The 23,446-nt window shown below is 44.9% G+C and overlaps 2 protein-coding genes across 6 annotated transcripts in view; both read right to left on the bottom strand.

Moving 5' to 3' along the window:
• Positions 1-4,199: 4,199 nt before the first annotated feature.
• Positions 4,200-7,967, bottom strand: sowahb (sosondowah ankyrin repeat domain family member B). The gene is made up of 5 exons (XM_028418639.1): positions 6,458-7,967; positions 6,298-6,375; positions 5,780-6,177; positions 5,499-5,686; positions 4,200-5,306 (listed from the first exon to the last, which is right to left on the bottom strand). Exons 1-5 carry the CDS (start codon positions 7,818-7,820, stop codon positions 4,838-4,840), a joined length of 2,496 nt encoding a protein of 831 aa, XP_028274440.1. The 5' UTR covers positions 7,821-7,967; the 3' UTR covers positions 4,200-4,837.
• A 545-nt stretch (positions 7,968-8,512) lies between these two features.
• shroom3 (shroom family member 3) overlaps positions 8,513-23,446 on the bottom strand; it is a 33,913-nt gene continuing 18,979 nt past the window's right edge. For 4 of the 5 annotated variants that reach the window (XM_028417532.1, XM_028417536.1, XM_028417535.1 and 1 more), the window contains 23 exons: positions 23,046-23,171; positions 21,270-21,488; positions 20,832-21,145; positions 20,499-20,745; positions 20,375-20,430; positions 19,841-20,297; positions 19,386-19,655; positions 18,844-19,282; positions 18,624-18,757; positions 18,357-18,506; positions 17,792-18,258; positions 17,432-17,653; positions 17,142-17,352; positions 16,688-17,000; positions 15,543-15,619; positions 14,399-14,481; positions 13,589-14,312; positions 13,255-13,504; positions 12,947-13,095; positions 11,866-11,941; positions 11,611-11,776; positions 11,389-11,504; positions 8,514-11,167 (listed from right to left, as the gene is read on the bottom strand). In XM_028417532.1, coding sequence (XP_028273333.1) covers positions 10,775-11,167; positions 11,389-11,504; positions 11,611-11,776; positions 11,866-11,941; positions 12,947-13,095; positions 13,255-13,504; positions 13,589-14,312; positions 14,399-14,481; positions 15,543-15,619; positions 16,688-17,000; positions 17,142-17,352; positions 17,432-17,653; positions 17,792-18,258; positions 18,357-18,506; positions 18,624-18,757; positions 18,844-19,282; positions 19,386-19,655; positions 19,841-20,297; positions 20,375-20,430; positions 20,499-20,745; positions 20,832-21,145; positions 21,270-21,488; positions 23,046-23,171 — 5,659 coding nt within the window. In that variant the 3' untranslated portion in view covers positions 8,514-10,774. Of the gene's footprint in view, positions 11,168-11,388; positions 11,505-11,610; positions 11,777-11,865; positions 11,942-12,946; positions 13,096-13,254; positions 13,505-13,588; positions 14,313-14,398; positions 14,482-15,542; positions 15,620-16,687; positions 17,001-17,141; positions 17,353-17,431; positions 17,654-17,791; positions 18,259-18,356; positions 18,507-18,623; positions 18,758-18,843; positions 19,283-19,385; positions 19,656-19,840; positions 20,298-20,374; positions 20,431-20,498; positions 20,746-20,831; positions 21,146-21,269; positions 21,489-23,045; positions 23,172-23,446 lie in introns of all 5 variants that reach the window. The other variant, XM_028417534.1, reaches the window with a different exon arrangement.

The following is a 23,446-nucleotide window of genomic DNA, read 5'->3' as shown; positions in this document are numbered from 1 at the left end:
ATTTTTGTCGCCTCCCTGGGTCTGCATCACGTCGTGCACGATAGCGCCGCTGCTTTTCTGCAGCAGTTAATGGTGGATTTTTCCCCTGTAAGAATAGCATTTATATTGTCAAACTGACCTTATGTGTAAACTAAAGCTTACTAACTTAAGCTGGGGACACACTACACAGTTTTTTTTTGTCTGATTTCACCCTTAATTCCCTGTCAGGTTAGGGTTTGGGTTACACTACAGTGGTGTAGTGTGAACTGTTCACCAACCCAACTGCAAACATTTCATGTCAATGAAAAAGAGAGGGTGTGACATGGGAACTAGTGCCAGAAGATGACGGGAAGTAGCAGGAATATAAAAATAACAACCGACTCCTCCATGATTTGATCCAAACCAGTTTTTTCTTCCTAATTCTTCCTGATCTTCTTCTTTGAGTTTGTTGGTGGTTAGCAAACAACAAATTGTCACATTACTGAATACTGGGGAAGTCATGTATTGTGTCCCCAGCCTTAGTATTCAGGTCAACAGTATCAAAAAACTGACATAAACCTTAAAAAAATCAATTAAATAAAGGGGGATACTCACTCCTGTTACAGTAACACAGTCCTGTTACTCACTATATCAGTAACAGGACTGAAAGTAACAGGACTGAGTTTTTAGCAAAGAATTAGCTAAAACATGAAATATAGCAATATGGCGTCCATGCTAGCAGCATGAGGACATCTAGCACATCTACTAATTCACCAAAAATATGTATTTTTTTAAAATAAAAACTTAAGGACTTAATGTTTATATTGACCGTCTCAGCCACAGTTGAAATATCATCAAATATACAGAAAAGATAAAGAGAGACCTTACTTTTGGTCTGCCCATGTTCCTTAGAAGAACTAGACAATGCAACTTCCTGTTGACCATGTGACTTGTGGAATGTTCCAATTTTTTTTATAGAGGGGGATGTGTTAGGGTAACAGGACTGAGGTAAAACATGGGGACATGACTAAAATGTATATTTTAACTACAGTATTATAAATGTATTTAAAAAAAACATCTTTAAATCACAGATGGATCATAGAGTCATACAAAAATGTAAAAAATAAAACATTTCTATTTGATTTTAATTATTATATTTCATGGTACACTGTTGTATTAGAGACTGGGGACACAATGTGCTAATTTTCACTAGGTTTAGTAGGTTTTTTTAAATAATTGCAAATTTTTATATTAAGCTGGCAATCAGGTCAAGGTTCAAGACAATTTCCTTAACAATAAAATGTGTTCTACAGTCAATTTTAATATATATTTACACAAATAATCTCATGGGGACGTAAATGGCACCGATTTGGTGGAATGGCCCCTTTACACCCAAACACGAGTCTGAAATAAGTTTACAGTGTACATGTATACATGCAAACATGCTGCAGTCATGAAGCTGCACGCAGAAAATCCCTGAAGACTGAAAATCAACATTTCAGGATGAAACGCTGTTTTACTGACGTCATGATTCAGATGCGTGCATCATACGTTGCTATGTTTTTTTTTTTTTTTACAACAACATGTTTTGAATCAAAACTCTCACGCGCACAAGCAGCAGCAATTTTGCAGCAGCTTTGCAGAGAAATATCTGAGCGAACAACTTGTTCACGGAGACGACCTGCATCCCGGACTGCGCCTGCGCAGACAGACTGACCACAAGGACCATGGACCAAGACCGTTCCGGCATGGAGGCTGTAAGTTCACTGTTCACTGATTAAAGACACTGTAAAGAAAAAAAAGACTTCTGACAACATTTGGAGCAGAGGCTTTACAGAGTTTACAGCAGGTTTAAAGGAGCACAGATAACCTCATCAACAAGGACTCACGACATATCACCATATGTAAACATGTCATGCTGCTGCTTTTGCTGCTCACATTTTAACCCATGGAGGTCTGGATTTGGAACCATACTCAAAATGAAAGTGGAAAATCACATCACAGGCTGATCCTACTTGAGTGGAAGTTCCTCAAGACAAGTCAAATGAGGCTCAGTGTGTGTGGCCTCCACGTGCCTGTATGACCTCCCTACAACGCCTGGGCATGTTCCTGATGAGGCAGCAGATGCTCTCCTGAGGGATCGACTCCCAGACCTGGATTAAAGCATCAGTCAACTCTTGGTCAGTCTGTGGTGCAACGTGGTGGCAAATGCCAATCGCCCTTCACAGTGTTGGGCTGTAAGCACAAGCCCCACTTGTGGACACTGGGCCCTCATACCACCCTCATGGAGTCTGTTTCTGACAGTCTGAGCAGAAATATGCATATTAGTGTCCTGCTGCAGGTCATGTTGCAGGGCTCTGGCAGGTCTCTTCCTGCTCCACCTTGCACAAAGGAGGAGGTAGCGGTCCTGCTGCTGGGTTGTTGCCCTCCTACGGCCCCCTCCACGTCTCCTGGTGTACCGGCCTGTCTCCTGGCATCTCCTCCATGCTGACAGACACAGCAAACCTTCTTGCCACAGCTCTCATTGATGTTTCATCCTGGTAGGGGTGGGCGATAGTATTGATACCAACGTTAGGATCAGTATTTACTCGATACTAGCGTGATTAGATCGATATTTCTCTGGAAGTTTCTCTTAATAACGTTCCAAGGCATGCCCAATCAATTTAATTTGTGGATTCCAATCAAGGTGTAGCAACATCTCAGCAATGATCCAAGAGAAATTAGAGGCACCTGAGCACAATTCAAATGTTGTTGGAAGGGGTCTGAATTCTTACCAATGCAATGTTTCAGTTTTTTACCTTTTAATGTGAAAAAAATTAAATGATTTTAAATGATTGTAGCATCAGGCTGCAACATAACAAAAGTGAAAAAGGTCTGTATGCACTGTACATGCATGCCAATAGCAACCATAACACTACAAGCTCACAGTTACTGTATGTAAAAGGAAACTTGTTCCTGACAAGGAAGTCATATTCAAAAGAATGGAGCGAAGATGAGATCACACAATGCTGTGCAATGTTCCCTTTTTGTTTCGGTGAAATCAATTCTGAAAATGAAAATAAGCCTAGAGCATCATATGATAAAGTTTATTTTATTTATCAGCTGGATGATTGGAAGTAGATCATGAATATGACTGTGATCCATGCAGTGATGGACTGGTAGCAGTAGAAGGCAAAAGACCAACTGTAGAGCGGCCCTCTACCACACTGAACAAGGCTGCACAGTGCACAGCTACAGGTTACAAACAGCACAGAGGAATAAAGGAGGGAGGAGACCAGGAGTTTCTTCTTTCTTCTTTAGAGGACCTGTTCTGGATTTTCACAAAACCATGTATTGTGTCAGGCTCCCTGCCCACTAATGTCTCCTGTGTTTACTTACACATTTGTACTCTGTTGTGTTGCCATCCTTCTTGTTCTGTTCCAGGAGCCAGTGAGGCGTGTACTTCCTACCAGTCCTGTACAAAAACCATAACCAAAACCATACAGACGAGACAGTCACCTTTTAGTATGGCCTTAGAGATAAAAGTTCAACAACATGTAACTGGCAATAACTTCACTATAGGCCACGCCTCTGAACTGACAGCTTTATTTGAATAGAGAATGTAGGGAGAGGGGGAGGGATGAAGGGATGAAGGGAGTAGGGGTTGAAGGCAGGGATGATGAAGAGACTCCTGTGTGTGTGTGTGTGTCTGTAGCTCGGGATCTTGGCCCCCTGGTGTTCCTGTAGAGAAAGGCAGGAGAGAGGAGAGAAGGAAAAACAACTGGGGTTGGGGCGTAGTGAAGCATTATGAGGCGTGGCCTTGTTCCTGAACCCAAGCTATATATTCCACTTGGTATAAGAGAGAGGCTGTGTGGAGTTAGAACTGGTCCACTGGATCCACAACAGGTCTGACCTGTTGTTTCAGAATGTACAACTCTGTATGGACTGAGCTAGTTCAAACACAGCCTGTGATCTTATGCTGCTTTCACCTCATCATGTGATCCCCAAATCTTAACCTTTAAACAGCTCTCTCCACACACAGACATGACTCCACATGCCCTCAAACCTGCTTGGTTGCTCCAACCTGACAGAACATGTTAGCAATGTTTGTGTACTACTGAAACTGTACCACTTATTTACTGTATATCCACTGCATATTATATAATACAGTGGTGCTTAAAATCTTTAGAACTTTATATTTCTGCAAAAAAATAAAACATAAATAAATGTACATGTATTATTTTAAGAGACAGACAGACATATTTCACTTTGTCATTTATTTAGAAAAATAATATTACATGTGCGCGGCAAAGTATTTTTAGGCTTTGTGTGAAAATCCGATTGACGTTATTTATGCAGAAATATAAATGATTCTAAAACTTTCAAGCAGCACCATGTCAGCTTCCTTTCAGACACACAAACCAATCGAAATGCAGTGAATAAAATAACTATGTGAAACTGTGAAACACGTTTAATACTTCATGTATAAAGAAAAATACTGTGGCTCTCCCGTGTTTAAACATCAAACCAGAATTATTACAAACCTCAATACACCATTTTATCTTCTACTGTTTTTTACAACAATGACTTATTACACACATTAATTCATTTTGGCTATTTGCCAAATATTTGTTTCCAGATTCATTTAATAAAAAGATGCTGCTGGGAAGCTAACAGACCTCAAACTTGACAGTCAAATCTGAGATGAATTAAAAACAAATCAGTGTGTGTCCTCTCCTCTCTTCTGAAATGTGTTGTCTCACAGTTAAAACTTGCTCTAACAGAGCAGAGAAGGAAACTTTCAGGTAAAAACCTCTGTGCGCTTTTCCTTTCACACTGTTTTAGTAGCACGTCCTTATTTTCAACTGAATGTTGCCTCAGATGCTTCCTCACATCCAGCTTAAACAGAGGTGTCAGATTGCTGTCCGTAAAACCGCTGAAGAGATTTATGTTTGAGGAACGCGGCGAGGGACGATGACCTTTTGACATTTGTCGTGGCCACAGTCAAAGGCCTCCCTCCAGAGGACGCGGAGGAGAGGTGATGGCGCGTACGGCGGCGTTTCTGCTGCTGCTGCTGCTGCTGTTCCCAGTTGGAGTCGACTCCCCCAGCTCCTCCGCCTTCTCCTGTCACGGCAGCCCGCGCCGGTGCTCCCAGCAGCTGGAAGACCTCAATGGGCGCGGTGCAGCTCAGGTACTGCCAGGGCCTCTTCCCCGCGTTGTCCCTCATCCTCACATCGGCGCAAAACTTGTTGACCAATAACCGTATGATGTTTTTGTTGCCGTGGATTGTAGCGATGTGCAGGGGCGTGTGGCCGCTTGTCGCCCTGGCATTTACGTCGAAGCTCATTCCAGCTTTTTCAACTCCGTACCTAAAACCACAGATGTGATGTCAAATGAAAACAATCAATGAACACGTCCTGTCAGAAAGCTTTTCTGAACCATAATGTCTTAACTCATCAGTAATTACAGCCCACACAATTCAAACTATTTCTTTGAGGCATGCAGCTGGTTTCAGGTATGAAAACCAGACCATCCTGTTCCACAGAGAGTTAGCTGCGTACCATAGAGTGTTGAGAACTCGGTGGTCGCCATGTTTGGCGATCCAGTGCAGCACAGTGAAGCCGGAGATGAAGTCTCGTCTGTTGAGCAGGGATGAGTCCTCTCTGAACAGGGAGTAGATGTCCGGCCAGGTGCCCGCCGCCGCCTTCACCAGCCAGACATGCTCCTTGGGCTCCAGTGGAACCAGTGGCTGAAATTCATTAATAAAGAAGGCCCAAGTCAGAAAGTGATTATGATTAAACAGTCCTGACAGTCATGATAAACTGCCACCTTTAAGGCTCACCTGCCTACTACGACTTTCATTGTGAGCTGTGGGTTCTGTAGCTGTTGGGATTTTCTTCCCCTCTCCTCGCCCATCCACGCCCTCGACCAAATCGGCAAGGCTGTGGCAGCGAGGTGGTGTGGAACAGGATGATAACGAGGAGGACGACAGGTTGTAGCGAAGGCTAAGCGAGGAGGAGATCCGGTGAAGGCGTCTCAGCCGGGCTGTCTCAGTATTTTCCATTCCTCCTCCACCTGCCGCCTCCTCCTGGAGGAGATGGTCCAGGTCGGCTCCCATGCTGCGGCACATCCTGCTTCTCAGTCGGGAACTGAGTCGCCTGGCAACAGCCGGGCGCTGGCGTAGCTGAGGCGAGGAGACGGAGCCCTCGCTGGACTCCCCTTGGTCATCACAGAGATCTCCTATGGGACAGGGTGCAAAGTTAAGCAGCAATAAACAACATCAACGCACTCACTACTTTTCAGAGTCGGCATGCTTTCTGGTGGAATGATCCAACTGATCCTACACACTTCAGCTCTGACCTGTGGAAAGGTGCCACAGGACTGGCCTGCCTGCAGGATCCTGGCTGTCATGGATATTGGCCACGCCCACCAGCTCATCTGTTTATACAGGAAAGTTAAATACTATGAATCAACCACCCTTCAACATAATCCGATAAAATCTAATAGAGTTGCTGCGTACCTGCTCTGGAATGTAGATTCTCTGAACTGCTGGTCCCCCTTGATGCTCTTGGAGAGGAAGATGTTAAACAGCTGCTGCTGCAGAAGCCAGCATCGGACGAGTGGGAGAAGATGCTGCTGTGGCTTGATGACAGTCTTTGCCTTTGATCTGACCCAAGGCTGGAGACCAGCTGGACATCTGCAGGCTGCGAGTATCGTCGGTCCTGTTGGATGTTGCGGTGCAGCGCGGCCTCTGTACTCTGATGGATTGCTGGCACACAGTGCTCTGCCTCTGACGGAAGGCTGCGCCTCGTTGACACAAACTCCGCTGGGTCCAGCCCTGGACCAGCACATCGTCCTCTCAGCCCTACCCCTGTGCCCCAAGGTGTCCGATTATTCCTTTCTATATCCTGGATGTAAATCTTTGGGGGCATTACTCCTGATGAAGAGGATGAAGAGGAGAAGTGAGAGGGAGGCAGAGGCTGGTCTATGAGGCAGGGGGAAGAGGCAGACTTCCCAGTATCAGAGAGAGGAACGTTCAGGGGCCAGACTCCTCCAGCTGAAGCTCGCCTCATCGGGACCATCTCCTCCTCATCCTCCTCCACATCATCATCATCATCATCATCATCAAAAGAGACAGCAGATTTGTAGCTCTGTCTCTGCCTGGCACGGCGTGGAGCGACTTGAGGATGAAGACGTGTGGGAGGCTGCTGATGAAGGCTCCCCTCAGGCTGTGCCTCCTTCCCTCTGATGGGTTCTGAGACAGGAACATGCTGGCTGGTTTCTCTAAGTGCAGGAATGACAGGTGTGATACCCGGAAGTGGGCCAGTCAGACTAGGGACGGGTTGTAAAACCTGAGCTGTTGCGGGTCTACCAGGAGGTTCAGGTGTTCTGTTTACCTGTTTGTGTTTTATGTTGAAATTCGTCTCCACATTGTTGTTGTTGTTCAGTATGAGCCCAGCAGCAGGTAAGACCGTTTTCTTTGCAGTTTCTCCCGGTGGCGCGGGTGTTCCCTCCTCCCTCTGTAGGAGTTTCGGCCGACGCGGGTCTGCGCTCAGAGGCGTCTTCAGGTTGGTGTTTTCCGGCGAGGTGTCGCTGCTTTTCCCGGCGGGAAACCACGGAGTTAAGCCGGAGCCCTCTTCAACACCGCCGCCGGGGACATGTCCTTTAAATTTCTTCCTAAGAACGACGTGAGACACGCCGTCCGTTTGTCTGACAGTCGCCACGGAGTTGACAAACTTCTTGAAGAGCTCTCGGTTCCGGTCTCGGTCCGCATGATCACGGAGGAAGTACCCGAAGTGCAGCAGCAGGTCCGCGTTTTTGACCGTGCCCCCGTTCTTCTGGAGGAAGTGCAGCACCGCGTCCTGAGTGAAATCTGTGGCCATTGCGGTCTTTGTGCAGCCCTGTGTGATGCCTGTGTGTGTGTGTGTGTTTGTGTTGCACCCTGCTCGTCTCAAAGGTCGGAGTTGTTTCTGCCAAACAAGCACAAGCTCCGCCCACTTCAGGTATTTAACCCCAAACTCACCTGCTGCATTCCGGCAGGTAACCCGGATGTGAGCGGATGCTGGAGAGACAATAAGCTTCTGTTATAGGGAAAATATGGATTTCACAATATCCTTTCTCTTAATGTTCAACACGTGAAAGTTTCATGAATATTAAATGATGAAAAACTTGCTTCTGTTAATAGTTTGCTTCCATTTTGGGCAAAAACAGATATCATGCTGTAAGAAAAAAATTGTGAAAAAAAAGGAAAATTCGTATAGAAAATGCAATTAATTAATTAATTAATCAATTAATAATAAAAACCAATACAAATAGAAAATGAAAAAGTAAACAGAAACCTGTCCTTGTCCATGTGCATACTCTTCCTTTTCTTTCTTTTTTCTTTTTTTATAGTTTTTAGGTCTTCCACTATGTTTTAATAACTAGTCCCTCAAAGTATCTTTCAATGTATGGGATGATATTTATTTGTAGGTTTGTCACAACTTCTTTCACTCTGTTAACATTTATCTAACAATACTGACCAGTCCTGCACCACGATCTACAGTAGGATGTAAAGGACAAAAAGGCTGACAGTATTTACAAAATACATTTATTTTGAAAAAAAGGAGCTGATATTTTCTGTTCTTAATTCTTTCAGAAAGCAAACACTGAATTTTATTCAATAGTAAACAAAACAAAAAAAGACTTGCAATAGTCAGTAGTGCCTCTGAAAACAGTAACAAAGAAGTAAACGGTCACCAATAAAATCAGGGTGATTAAAGTGGACATAACAGATTGTGTGCTGTTAAGTTTAGAGAATAGTTAGAACTGATGCCATTTGGAGTAGTAGTGAACAGAAAGGAATCCAAGGAGGACATAACTGTGTTAAATTCATGTTAAGATGCCAAAAAACAAAGAATACAGCTGCAACAGTGAGAAATAAGGCTTCACTACATGTCACACATTTATATAAGGAAGCCTCAGCTGCACAGTGCTGGTGTGATCTTTAAAAGTTAGTGAGGTGCAGAATGTCCAAACATGTAGTATTTTGGGTTGTGATTAAAAATAAAAATAAAATCAGGACGTTTTGGCTTCTGCTGCATCAGTTTTGACCATCTGCTTTTAACAACCTTTTTCTATGGAGAATAGCATTAACCCACAGCAGTGCCTGAGATGAAATGTCGTTTTTATGAAAGTGATATGCAAATTATTTTTTTATAATAGTAGTGCAAAATACTGTGTGACTATCTGACTTAATTGACTGGTCAGGTGTCTGTCCAGGTAGTCCATTTAAGGCACCATTCTTCCTTGTGTTTTCCAACCCTAGGACAGGTCAGTACTGCAGCAATAAAGCCTCCATCTTTGTTGCCTGAGCTTTAGCTGTAGCGGGGCCTTGCTGCTGGATCAGGATCAGTGCGTTGTCAATGGGCAGCACCAGCATGATCTTCATTAGAAGCCCGTATAATGTCATTCGCATGTTCTCTTCTGCCCCTGTGGTTTGATTGACACTGTAAGCTTACATTACTTTTGGGTGCAAACAATTAGCAATGTTAGCTCACAAATTTCTCCATAGAAACTTGTAACTGGTGGCACAGTGGGTACCCTGTCAATAACACTTCATTGCCAAATACAGTAAACTGTTTTCAAATGCCAACAATGCTATGCATTATTATTATAATGCAATATAAAAACACAACGTGAAGATAAATAGAAAATGAATATGCATATTTTTGCCCTGTGTATTTCACAATGTGCAGCTTTTATTTGTCTGACAGCTGGAAGCTTGGGGAAAAAAAGATTCATAAAGATTAAAAGAAATTTTCTGGATCAAAACAGTGAGCTCTGTTTGCAAATTTCATGCTTGATATATTGTTTAAATTATGAATAAATTCAAACTATTACTAATCCCAGCCTCAGCTGCTTCTTTTCATTTTTTTTAAATTAAATATCTTTGGGTTTTATACATTGTTGTGATTCCTCATTTTGTCGTTTTATCTGACCAAATAATAAAACAGACTTTTCGTGGCTGTAGTAAAAAAAAAGCTGGAAAAAATAATAATATTTGTCTCATAACAAAACCTCTAATTCAAAATCCATTAAACCAAGAGGACACTTAATCCCATTAAAATCTTTGGAATCAAAACTTTTACTTTTTAGACATCATATACTTCTTTTAATGAGACAGAAGCTAAAAAACAATTGTATAATTCAGTGTTAATGTGCTGCTGAGAGTAGTCAGATTGCTACAAAGTGCTATAAGCTCCAGACACACATACAGTAGTGGCAGTAGTTGTGTTACAGTATGATAAGACAGTGATGGTTACAGGTTTGTTGAAGCAGTTCCCCGTCATGTGCTTTTTTTTCGGCAGTAAAATAAGAATTTGATTTTCCAAATTTTGGTGTTAATTTATTTACTGTACATGTGCGAGAGCTGAGCAGCTTTAATGAAGGTAACTGCTTGCTCGCTTCATCTAGCCACCAGAAATAAAGACTTCCTGAATGAAGGTTTGAACGTGTGAGGTTCCTGAAAGCACCGGTGTGTTTGGGACTTTTGGCAGAATATTACGTCTAAGGCAGGAAACTGTCTTGGAAAGGCTCCAACCTGAAAACACCTTTTGGAGCAGAACCTATAGTCGATTATTTAGCTGGCAGCAGGTGGTGTTAGTCCATTCAGAGTTGGCTGCTGGTGCTGAGGTGAGCAGTTCACCTCATCTTAGAATGAGGCACGTTAAGGGCTTTTCTTCAGGTGTGAAGTCTGCATAGCTGTTTCAGTGACCTGTCTCATGTACAGCTCCTTTACAGTTTTTTAGGGAGCTAAAATAAAAATAGTCTCTTCTCTCTAGCAGCAGCCTGTCACTCACAGCGACGTCACAGTGGTGGACCTGACGGGGAAGGCAGGACCTGGAATCACAGAGGGTGGAAGCAGCGATGGAAAAGGAGAAGAGCAGGGCACGTGGCTCGAGAAAGCTGTCGACCAGCCGTGAGCCTCAGCCACCTCCGATGGCAGGCTCTCAGCCAACCGAGTCAGCTGCTCCTCCTTCTGCCGAATGAGTTCATCCAGATGTCGCTGACGAATCAGAAGGGAGGGTTTGGCGCTGACAAAGTGACGGTAGTCTTGGAGTTGTGTTTCTGTGAGGTAGCCAGAGAGGATGATGTGGACCACACGCTGCCGCCGGTCCAAGTTCTCCTTCAGCTCCTGAGCGTCTTCAGTTTGACGAAGAAGCAGAGAGCGTTTGTGATGAAGGGAGTCCTGAGGAGCACAGTAAAATATAAATATAAAATCCATTTCTATTCAAACCAAATGAGAATCACAGCAGGGGGTTAGGAGACAGACATACAGGTAAACAAAGATGCAGACAAACAGATACTGTATGAAAGCAGTCAGACAGGCAGTACTGTGCAAACTGTTACAGCATTCACCAGCATTTTGCACAGTACTGTAGATGTCATGCAAGTGGAGGTGAGTCTCACCCGCTCCTCAGCTGCATCCTCCGTCTCATCTCCCTTCAGGGCGTGCAGGGATCTGTCAATCCTGGATAGGCGGCTGCACAGAGACAGCAGCAGGTTCACAATCCTCTCCAGATCTCCTGTAAACAACAACAACAATAACCAGGTCAGTTTCAGTGTCACCAAGTGCTTCTCAAAGAGGAACGTTAAGTTCCTCTGTGGTTACAGTTCAGTCATATGTCCTACCAATGAACATGCTGTACTTGTCCTTCTCATTGGTTTTGAGACATTCCTGCACCAGAATCTCAATACTGGCTCCCAGCGCCTGGTGCCGCCTCTGCTCCTCACTCAGCGCCTTCTTCTCCTGCTGCAGAGCATCCACACTGCTCCTCAGTGCCTCACACAGCTCCACCTGAGGGACAGGAGGACAAACAGACTTACTGAATATGTGGCCAATGTGTGTGCTTAGCTTCTTTCTAGTATTGATATGTTTTTTTTTACCTTTTTGGCAGTAGGGTCTTTCTCTTCTTCATCAAGATCAGTCTCCTTGCTCTGATCAGGATTGCCATCTTGGACCCTAAACACACAAGGACACTTTGTAACACAAACCTGGGTGCTAAAACAAAAGACAGGAGGGAGCAGAGGGACTACAGAGTGGTTTCATATTTCAGCTGCTGACCACAAGGTGTCAGTGTTGTTCAGCAGTTTATATCACAGGAAGCTGATTCTCTGATCTGACTTCATATTTCCCTTCTATAAATGTACACAAATGCTAATTCCACATTAATAATGCAGTAACACAACAGGAGTTCATCGTGATGCTGACAGACTTGAAAGAGACATTTCTTACACATTGCAACACTTCTGCATTTATTTGGTTTAATGAAACAGTCACTGTGTTTGGACACATGCTGCTGCTGAGAAATGTTGATCAGGTTAGTCTGGTCTCTCCAGTCATGGCTTATGAGGCCACCACTCAGTCAACACCCTTAAGTTACCTCATCACTCGAGCTTGGTCCCACACTTCTAGTAATCCACATCATGTAGGAAATATTGCTTTATCTCCTTATATAATCTTTAATAGCTGTCACATGATTCATTACACTTCTCTGTTCCAGAGGCTACTTGCATTGTTCTTGAATACACTGCTGTTTGGCTGTTGACATGGCCCCAGATTCACCTCAGAGACAATCAAAAACAAAAACCTGGAGAAAGAAACTACAGGTGGCATCTGTGTATGTGCAGCTGCAGAGAAGGTCAATGGGTAAAGCACTTGTCTGATGTTTATCCTCTTTGCAATGAAGAAACATTATTTCTGTGAACAAAGTGTCCACAAACAAACCCTAACACACTCAAGATGTCACTGACTTGGAGGCCACAACATGCAGAGGCAGCAACGTCCCCCCTCTGCTTTGTCAGCAGGAGATAAGAGACAGAGGTAAACACAGCAAGGATGATAAATGTTGTTTTATAGGACGTCCATTCTGGACATCAATGGCTTGACGTGAAAGAAATGATAAAAAGAAGGATGTTTGTTTAAAACCAAAGCTCTTAGTCTTTGTGAATGTTAAAAGTCACCGACCTCTCATCCAGTCGGGCGCTGCCGCTGCACTGCCACTGTGATTTATCAGTCAGTTTGTTGCTGCATGGAAAGATCTCCCCCATCAGCTGTATAGTGCATTTACCCTCCCATGTGTCCAAGAGGGGTGCCAGAGAGGGATCCTGTGATACCTGGGTACAAAAAAAGGGTTGGCACAAGTGTAAGTACAGTAAAAGATAAGAAGAAAACAACAGACTCAATGACAAAAGCAAGAACTACATGGAGAGATTAGGCTTGTGTTAGAACAATGGGCATAAGCTTGGTACTGCCAGTTGACACCTAATACCCACCAGCTGCTGAGCCAGAGCCTCCACTCTGAGCTCCTCGGATGTCTTTTCTCTCTTGGGCAGTGGCTGGTACTCCAGGCTGAGGTTGTCTTCAATTGCGATGGAGAAGACAGAAGAGGACTTGTTGAGGACTGTTCTTATTGGAGGAGGCGCAGGTGGAGGAGACACGGGGGAGGACGTTATCTCTGTTGACGTCTGCAGTGAGGACTTCCTGGTGGGAAAGTTGGAGTTTTTGAAGAAATCTGAGCTGGGGCTAAAGAGAAATGGAAAAAACAAGTTCAAATTTTTAAAAACAAATGACAGTATACTACAATAAACAAGATATTAGAAAACAAACCTTAACACTGCTTCCTGTTCAGCCTCCTGCTCCAGTTCAAGTGGAGGAGGTGGTGGAGGAGGAAAGTCCTCCATGATGTCTTTAACAGGTGGAGGAGACAGAGGTGGTGGAGGAGGAGGGGCAGGACTCTGGAGAAAGACTTCATCATAATCCTCCTGTGATGCCCCCATGGAAGTTTCTAGTGGTGGCCGCTGCTCAGTGGGGCTAAAGAGGCTGGACTCAGAGATCCGCAGTGAGGACAAGTGCTGGTGGATGGACGGATGGGGGGGCAGGGGAGGAGGGGTGGTGCTTCTGCTGCCCTTTCTGTTCGGAGATGCAGCTAACTGGAAATGTGTTAGTGACGGTGGTTTGGTATGTTCTGCAGAATGTCCTCCTCTGGTCTCTAAGCTGAAGGCCCTGCCTCTGTGCACTTCGTCCTTTGCATTCTTTTCCAAAATGCTGGCGTCTCCGAGACTGTGTCTTGTTTGTCTGTCTCTCTGCGTGCCTTCATTGTCACTGGCGCAGCCACCACTTTGCGGGATGCCCGGGAAGACAATAGCATCCAGGTTGGCCTGGCTCAACCTCTCGCTGGCTTGCCACTCAGCGGTGCCTCTGTCCTGCGGTGGAGAGAAGGGGCAGGGCAGTCCGACAGAGGCCGCCAGGGTGGAGGTGCTTTGAGCACGCTGCCGATCGCTGTTCCTCTGCCTGTCCCTTCGAGTGACAGGAGTGTGGGAGGAGCCTTGGGCTAGGATCAGAACACAAGAAGGGTCTGCGATCATTCACAGTGGTCACAGTGGAGAAGATTGGCAGTTCTCTTCTTATTTTACTCACAGGGTGAAGGTGCTGCAGACTGGAAGGTGTTCTGGGATGGTTGTGTAGGGACAGGTTCACCTGGTATATGAATGTCTGAAGGTCTGAAACAGACAGTGGAACATGTTGTGTTTGTGTCAGAGAGGAGCTCTTTCTTTTTGATGATAGAGTGTTGCCATTTCTTAGGTAGTAGCCACCCTTATTATATAAAAACATCTACAGTATTACATCCAATGTATCATTTAGAAATGCTCCTCTTTGGATTTGTCCAGTTTCCTCACATCCATCCTAACCACTTAAGATCTTATCCATCCGTGCTGTCAGAGTTTATGCCTTCATGTCCCTGGTTATATTCAGACACCAGACAGATCTGTGTAAACACACACTCAGAATTCCAAAGGTGACTTCTGACCTTCACATTTAGAGAACAAACATATTTAAGAGTTTAAAAAGTGAATAAATCCCCGCAGGCTGGAGTGGATATTCTGTTTATTTTTCTGTCTCTGTGCCAGGGAGCTTTCTCTGCATCCTTAAAATTCCTCAGTTCCTCCCTTATTTAACTCCTTATGCCCTCTGCTGTCCTCCCTTCTTGTTTCCATAACCTAACGTTCACTGTCTCCTCTCCTCTCTTGTTTTTTTTTTTTTTTAACAAGCAGTCAGTCCCTCCTTCCCCACATTTGCCTGGAATGTTTATTTCAGACATCTGAAGAGCTGAAGTAAATAAGTAAACCTGTAAAAACTCCTTCTCTCTCTTTCACCTCATCCATTCCTTTCCACTTTCTGTACACTTCTTTTGCCTCCTCTTATTCATTACTTGTTTCAACTCCCCCCCTTTCTTCATTTCTTTTCTCTTCCTCCTTCCTCTCATGTCTGGCTCAGTGATGCCAGCAGCAGGGCACATGGACTCATATGGCCATAGTTGATTTTAAAATAGCAAAGAGCCTAAAGCACGCACAGGCTAACTATCAACAGCCTATTATGGAAGAGAGTTGAAATACAAGTAATCAGTGTTCATCTGAATTCCCATGATCCTCCGGGTCTCCAGCAGGAGATAAATGTCAGGCCAACATTTTGGATAAAACTAGATAAAACCATCTAAATGAATCATCAGACAGCTGGATCTCTGTTGAACCACAGTTTTTTGAGTGCTGATGTAATCACATACCTGTCTGCAGCCAGAGCGCAGTGTCCTGGTTCAGAGATGAAGACGCCAAACATCCTGACATCACCTGGAAGGAAGTCCTAAAAACACACAACAGGTATACGATTTATACAGCACAATATGTAATCTCTCAGCAAGGATATGCATGAGGAGGATGTACTGTATTATGTATAAAACAGGCCATGTTTTGTTTGTGCAGTGACTACAGCTGTACAATAATTATAGAAATCCACTTTTAGATGTTGGCATTTTAAATGCTTATTATTAATCTAACCTATAAATAATTCCTGCTCTGATATTCCTTATGTGTGCTGCTTAAGCTATATAAGACTATAAACTCTGAGTATTTTCTTTATCTCTGTCTCTGACCCATTTAAAAAGTAAACCCAGACATCAGAAATCACATGCCTGACCACAGACCTCATCACACAATGAAACACACACAAGTTTACAGCCTGCTATTTCTCTACTGTGCTGGGTTTTGAGCCACTCCACCACAAACTTTATCATATAAATAAACACATTAAAAAAAAAACAATTACAGTAAATGTAATGTAATGTGTCTATGTGTATGTGTGTAGCTGTCTGGCCCACTTTACTGTTACAGTAGTTTACTCATTAGAGGTTCTGCCTCAGCACCCTGATATTGACCTTTGACCTCATCGCACAATCGGCAACCCTGCACTCAACTCCCGGTGAACTCAGCGACATTTCAAATTCTGTGACTCCAATAAAAGACCACATAGCAGGCCTGTCGACACCCTGCTGGGAAATCTATTGTAGATGGAACAGCTCTGATGTTTATGTGACACAAGCTGGTGTGACCTCTGATGAAGACTGCATTCCTTTTTAAAACTCTGAATTTACTGTATGTGTCACCATATGTATAGCTCTCTGATTCATTCATTTTGGATCAAAGTAAGGGTTAGAAGTATGTGCATGCAAAGATTTACCAGATAGTTGTTAGAGGTGAGGCAGAAGACACACCATGTTTGAAAGGTTAGTTGTTAACAAACTCATTGTAAGACTTTTTCTATAAGGTATTACAACTCAAAATAGGAACACCTGAACTAGACCTTGAAAAATGTGACCGTTTTTCTTTGCAATATTCACGAAACCTGAACCTGCTGGGAGGACTGCAGAGTTACCTGGCTCAGTCTCTTTGAGCTGGGGGAGGAGCGAGAGCGGTAGTGTTGAGGAGACCTTTCTCTGTCCTCTGCCCTTTCAAGTAGATCTTCAGCAGAGGCTGATTTCCCAGAGCTCCGATTGGACCCAGCCCTCTGCAGAGCCCCGTTGAGCTGCTTAGACACCCCCAGGGTGAGTTTTAGCTCTGTGGTGTGGTGCTCAAGGTCCAGGCTTGGACCTCTACTACAAGGTTGTCTTTGTCTGCTGGTTTCAACTTCAGGCTTGAGATCCTGGTGTACCTGGGCCCAGAGATCAACAGTGGAGCCTGGAGGAGAGCTGAGAAAAAAAACGAGTTGTGGAATTGTACTAGATAGGGAGTCATTAGGTTTCATTCTCCTGGGGACCATGAGAATAAAACAATGAGATGGAAAAAAGCTAAACTGGTATTAGAGGGAGCTGGTGTCTTGTTTTAGCTACCTAGGAGGTGGGTGTGCTGGAGGCCTCGGTGTGGTCACTCTGCCTGGGTAGAACATGTTGGACTGAAGGCTCCGCAGGTCGGCTCCAGGAGGAAGAGTTGAGCAGAGACGATTCTCACCAGAGGACAAGTTGCGATCTGGACCAGAGTCCTGAAGTGACAGCAGGCTGGAGGTGGAGGAGAGGCTGAGGGTGTCTGAGTAACAGTAGGAGGCTGAAGACAAAGTGGGAAAGACATAAGACTATAAGTAAAGAACAAGTTAAGGAAGTAGAAAAAGAATACCTGTACCCACCTGTTTGGTTGTTTTCAGGCTGTACATAAGCACTGCGAGGCCTTGATCCACCCCTCTGTCCGGCCTCAGCTCTCTTTACACTTCTCTTCCTCTCCACATACTCTGCTAGAGCATCTTGCTGAACCTGCCGTAAGTCAGACCTTGATGTGGCATTCTGAGAAGCCCCGCCTCCAGCACTCGCAACAAGTTCAAACATTTTCCGCCGGTCTGCCACACTGGTTTCTGACCAAGAGGGAGATCAAGGATTCAGTAATACATGGTAAACTTCTAGAAATGTCCAGACCTGGTTTTACACAGATCTGTGTGTCAGCTGGCTAATAATGAACAAGGCATCAGTTTCTTTACAAAGTGATCCCTTACCTCCTCCATGCCAGAAGATAGGAGCGGCCTCGTTATCCAAAACCCCAACCTCATTCATATTCTCTGGTTCTGAGTACGAACGGATCTTCTGGTCTGCCGTCAGACGTTTGCGGCCACAAATTCGCATCAGCGGAGGAGGTCCAACAGGTGGAATACTTGGTAGGGCTGGTGGGCTTGGACCACGGACATCGGGACTAACCACATGCCTTTCCTTTGGGGTGTGAGGGGAGGTGACTGCTGGCACTGACTGTGATGTGATGACGATGCCTTGTGGCTTGGGCATCGTTTTGGGGCCTTTTTTCATACTGGAATGGTACTTGGCAGGAACAGGTGGAGGCTGATGGCTGGATGATGAGACAGTGGGAGCTGCAGAAGGTGGGGGGCTAACTGACGAGACGCCTTGCCGTCTAAGAGAAGTGGACCGCAAGACCTTGGACTGTGCATCTTTCAAAGACTCTCTGTAAGATCTAATTAAAGACACATTTCGCACATCAGGATCACAACACTGACCTGTAAGGGGTACCCTAAGCTGCTGGAGGTGTCTGCATTGTGTATGGAAACTGACCTGCTGGTTGATATATCCTGCATGGGCCCCATAATCTCCTGGATTTCCTGTCTCCAGGGAAAGTCCTTGCTGTTGATGCTTTCCCTTGATCCATCCAGCTGGAAGCTGCTACGACTTCTTTGGAGAGCTGAACTGGGATCTGCTGGAGTCCTGAACACCAAACAGAAATTTTCTACCACCATTTTCCAGCAAGAAAAACAGGTCACAATATAATTCTGCAGATTATTTATAATCTGCTGAATTATATTATAGCCACAGTCCTTCTACCTGTATGTCACATGTTCACCGCTGCCTCCTCTGTAACTTAAAGTCCTGTGGGCTTTGGTTCCCTTGGTGCTTCTCTCCAGCATGTTTCTGAGGTCCTCTGCTCCACAGGGACTACTAAGGCCTTTCTCAGTCATCTGTTAAATAAATATTGATGTCAAAAAACACAGGATATGTACATTTGCTCCTTTGAATCACAAAATCTTCTAAATAGTTTGATTACCCGCAGATGTGTGGCTTTGTTGTGGGAGTTGTTGGTACTGTGACTGCGCTGCTTTCCAGCGCGTTCTCGGCGCTCAAAACGACTAACTTTCTCTAAAACAGAAAGGCTGCGGGCAGGTCCTTGGTTGCTGTCACTAAAGCTTTTGCTGCCATGGCTACCAGCAGACACAGAACTCTCAGGGCTTGTACATCGCTGAACTTCAGCAAGGGCGTTCTCCAGGCGAGTCAATGGGTGTTCTTTGTCTTTATCCTGCTCTCTGTGGTCCCAGTGCTGGTACTGCAGAGCTGCTGAGTCACTGAAGTGACGAGAAGGTTGCGAGGTGGAGGATGGCGGTGCCTGAGGTTGAGGGTGAACCTGTGAATGGCTCGGTAACACCTGTCCCTGGGGCAGCCAAGAAGACGTCACTGGCTCTGAATGAATGCTGGTTTGGTCCATTGACCTGTAGGGAGGAGAATGAAAAGAAGGACAAAGAGGACATTACTGACATCGAAGTACTTCTATTGACTCATATAGTACTAAACACAATTCACTATATACAGCACCTGCTCCTGTCTCCCCAGGACTTATGTGTGTAGTGGCTGCTCTTCTCTTGTAATGATGGAGGCCTGACACCAGGGGAGTGAATCTGGGGTACATGGAAATTCTGTTCTTGGAACACATGGTTGTGGGGCCCCTGGTTTGTATTAATATGGGGCCCTTGCGAACTCTGACTGTAAGGTCCCTGGTGGTTTTGATGCCTCTGGATCCTTGCCTGGCCCTCTGATCCCCCTTCAGTTTTTATGTGTGGTCTGAAGAACTCCTCCTGCTGACGCCTAAAAGCAGCACAAAACTGGGTTAGCATTCAGGGCTAATGTGATATTCTTTTACTAATCATTTACTATTCAAATATGATATGATTATTATCCCAAGTATGACACAAAAACAAGTTAAGTTCAAAGATTCAAAGATCCACAACCTTGGTTGATGTTTAAGTTAAAAAAAAGAACAAAAACATCACCTGTCTGCCTCATGAGTCCTGAGCTGTGCTGACACAGATGAAGAATGGTGATATTGTGAAGAAGTGTTATTTTGGTATCCATTTTCTGTACTTCTTCCATCCCTCCGCACCTCCATTGACCCTTCATCTCTTCCGCCGACAGCCTGCTGCTTCTGTTGCTGCTGTCGGCTGCTCTCCTTGGCCAGGGCGGGGTAGACTCCAGAGAGGCTAGGGTCAGGGCTGGAGCTGGGTATCTGTGCATAGTGGGGCTCAGGCTGGGGGACGGGGTACACGCCTGTAGGTAGTAAAATGAGCCGGCTGGGCTGGGTGTGTGGGCCGGCAGGTTCGGAGGAGGGTCCAGTAGCTGAAAGGGGCTGGGGACAGCTACCACCCTGACGAGGCTTTGTTGTGGGGCTGCTCTCCGGACTCTTCTCTATTACTGTGTGGAGTTGACCCTCTGCACCATATGAGCCTTTAGCTGAAGCACAGTGATGAAGTCAGTGATGTCATGAAGTTTTGTGATGGAGTATTACTGAAGGCAGAAATAAATTATACCTGTGCCTGAGGCAAGAGTACCACTGGAGTGATGCCAGGAGCCTTTGTGCAGAGACCTGAGGTTAAATATGTTACATTAGATCAAATCAAAAGTGAGAATCCTTTAAAATGGCACTCCACTCACCGTAGTGACCGGGCATTCTCCAGACTGGACCATGAGTTTGGCCTTTCATGGTTCTTGATGGCAGCATAGCTGTCGCTGCGCCTTGGTGGAGCAGGGGCCCCCTTTAGGTTCTCGTAGGAGCTGCGGCTGGCTGATGGGGCCCATATTGGTCCAACACTGTGTCGGTTTGAAGCAGGTATGCCAGTGCCGCTGCTGCCACTACTGCTGCTGCTACTGCTGCCACGGTAACAAACCCCACCCACTGAACCTGGAACCAACAGTTCATATACAACATATCATATCATCAAGCCAAAATTTCAAAACATGAAAACATCCCTGAAACAGAATCTTTACCGTCTCTGCTTTGGCCTGTCCTCGACCCCCCTCTGGAGTCACTTTTGCGCAGCAACGCAGCTGAGGTGGAGCTCAGTTCGTGTTCTTGAGAGAGACCCTGCTGGGCGTCATAAACTGTCCGGACATAACGCATGTCAGCCTGCTGCATCTCTCCACTTCCTCCTCCTCTCTGAGAGACCATCTCCAGTGAGTAGGACCGCTCTGGGCTGAACGAGGGGGTTGAAGCAAGGTACTCTGGGATACTGGAGCTGGTGGAGACGGAGGAGTAGGCGGAGTCTCGCTTGCTGTGCAGGTGATCGATGCTGTTTGAGGACCTGTTACAAGGCAAGAGGTTCAAATTAGGACCATGGCTGTATTTTTAATTTTACAGGTAACTCAGCAAGCATTGGAAGTAACTTGTCACTGAGCTAGGCTTATGCTGTGCCAGTTTGTATGAACCTTGCAGAGGACAGCTGGTGGCAGGAGGAGTAGGTCGGGTGAGATCCACTGTGGCCATGGTGGACCAGTGGGTGCTGGTGGTGAGCTCCAGAGTGAAGCTGGGAGGACTGGGGAGGATCCAAGCTATCCATGCTCCCCCTAGAACTGTACTGGTCTGGACTTTTCCTCAGGTAGCCTCCACCAGAATCAAAGCCTCCAGACAGGTCGGTGGTTGAGGCACTGTGAGACAGTTACAAAGACAGAAGAGGCTTAAGGAAACTTTGCATTGCTCTAAAGCTAAGCAACATAAAGTGTTTTATTTACAGTCTCATGTTTTACAAAGCACATGTTTCTGATGTTTCTGTGCTTATGTGCATCCAGCTATATGCTGCTGTTCACTTTGGTTAGAGGTCTGAATGTTTGACTCAAACTCTGACTCGGGTTCTTTTAATAACAGGAGATGAACAAGTGAAATGTCCAGAACATTGACGTAATGAGGTGTGTGTCATTACAGCTGGTAGTCGTAAAAATCGGCAGCTGAATGTGTTGCTACCACACCGTGGATAACTGACTGGAATGTAAATGCGTGTGTGTGCATGTGCATGTGTCTACGTCACTGTTTGACCCACCAAGTCTTTCAAGCGAACACAATGCAATTACTGCTCTGGAAAAGAGGACAGTGTCTGTCTGTATTTCCCTTTTTCTGTGTCACTAACTTCTCCGAGCCTTACTTTGTTTTGAGATATCTCTGTCGGATAAATGTGACTTTCTCTTTCTGTGTATTAAGAACAGTAATATTAAGGGAGGGCCGCAGACACGTCATGATATTTATAATTACTTTACTAACAGGACACTCGTCAGTGTGCATAGTGGGTGTTGCCATGGGAGACCCAGAGGTGAGGGGGAGGGGCATCAGGAATGCCCTTCTCTGTGGGCAAAGACGTCAATGCCCAGTCCCCCAGTCTCTCTCTCTCTCTCACACACACACACTTAACTTACGTCACTTTTCTTAAACCTTAATTTCAACCACTGACCATTTTCCCCATCTGGACCATCCATTTGTAATTCAGTAGTCTTGTGTCTGGTGTGTCAGAGCACACCAGACAACATCTAATGGAATAAACCTGCAGACCAGCAGCTTCTCTTCCCATAAACCACTAAAGCAAGGCAATTACACCAGTGTGTACATTGGGGTTAACCACATGCATTGACTTAACTACACCTATACAATCCAAAAAAATGTATTCATCTTTCAACTACTCAGCTTCTCTTCATATTCCAAAATGGTCCCTAGATATTCTAGATATTCTGTAGACTGTACTGTACCACAGATTTTATTTTCAGTCCGATCAACAATGGGCAATTAATGAATAAATATTTGAGGGTGCTGGTAGTGTATGTATACGCCCATACATTTCAGAATATTACCAGCAGTAGACAGCCAAAGTTCAGTTATATAGTATATGAGACATACTAGCACATCTCTCTCCATCAAACTCCTCACTGTTCAAAGAAATATAGCAAGGCTTCATTTCAAACTGCTCTGTCTTCATCAGTATAGACTGGTGTGTTTTCATAATATGACCATATGAAAACATGAACTGTGACCCTCTGAGAGACCGACTGATAGTGGTACTCAGTAATCCAGACTTCAAAACACGACAACTGTGCCGTGTTGAAAGATGTTAGACGTCAGACGTTCAGACAGTTCAATTTAATATTTATGTGGAAGTCACTTAAGTCTGCCTGTATTGTAGTAAGTGGCATTGTAAGTGATTGTTAGTAGCTCACACTGACCTGGCATGGTAGCTGTGGTGCCAGGCGTTGCTCATGGTGTCCATGGCTCCCTGGTCAGAATCTTGTGGGCCGTCACCATGCTTTGTTGAATGCCATGAATGAGGACGAGATGCCGGCTCACTACGTCTGAGGGGTTAAAAAAATGTTTATCAACCAGTCAGACATTAATTCTGCAACTCTAATGTATTTATGGCATGGGTTGAACTTTACAATGTATTGTAGTACGTACAATGATAATAAAGACGAAAAGAAGAAAGAAATGTTTGCTCCGAGATCTCTAGGGCTACTGACAGGCAGGCATGGAGGAAGCCTTAGCTTTCATTTTCTTCTTACTATGGAAGTTTCCAAAGCAAATAGATCTAGAAAAAGATCTAGTGTAACAACACAATTTCTAAGAAATA

This window comes from Parambassis ranga, chromosome 12 (assembly GCF_900634625.1).
Source record: "Parambassis ranga chromosome 12, fParRan2.1, whole genome shotgun sequence".
In the NCBI taxonomy this organism is placed as follows: Eukaryota; Metazoa; Chordata; class Actinopteri; family Ambassidae; genus Parambassis; species Parambassis ranga.
Note: the sequence above shows the minus strand (reverse complement) of the source record. Positions and strands in the feature narration are given on the sequence as shown.

Coding starts and splice junctions, on each gene's coding strand:
- sowahb (XM_028418639.1), bottom strand. CDS start 7,820: ATGGCCACAGATTTCACTCAGGACGCGGTGCTGCACTTCCTCCAGAAG. Junction 6,178..6,297: donor CCTGTGGCACCTTTCCACAG/GTCAGAGCTGAA, acceptor CCTGTCCCATAG/GAGATCTCTGTGATGACCAA. Junction 5,307..5,498: donor CGAGTTCTCAACACTCTATG/GTACGCAGCTAA, acceptor CTGTGGTTTTAG/GTACGGAGTTGAAAAAGCTG.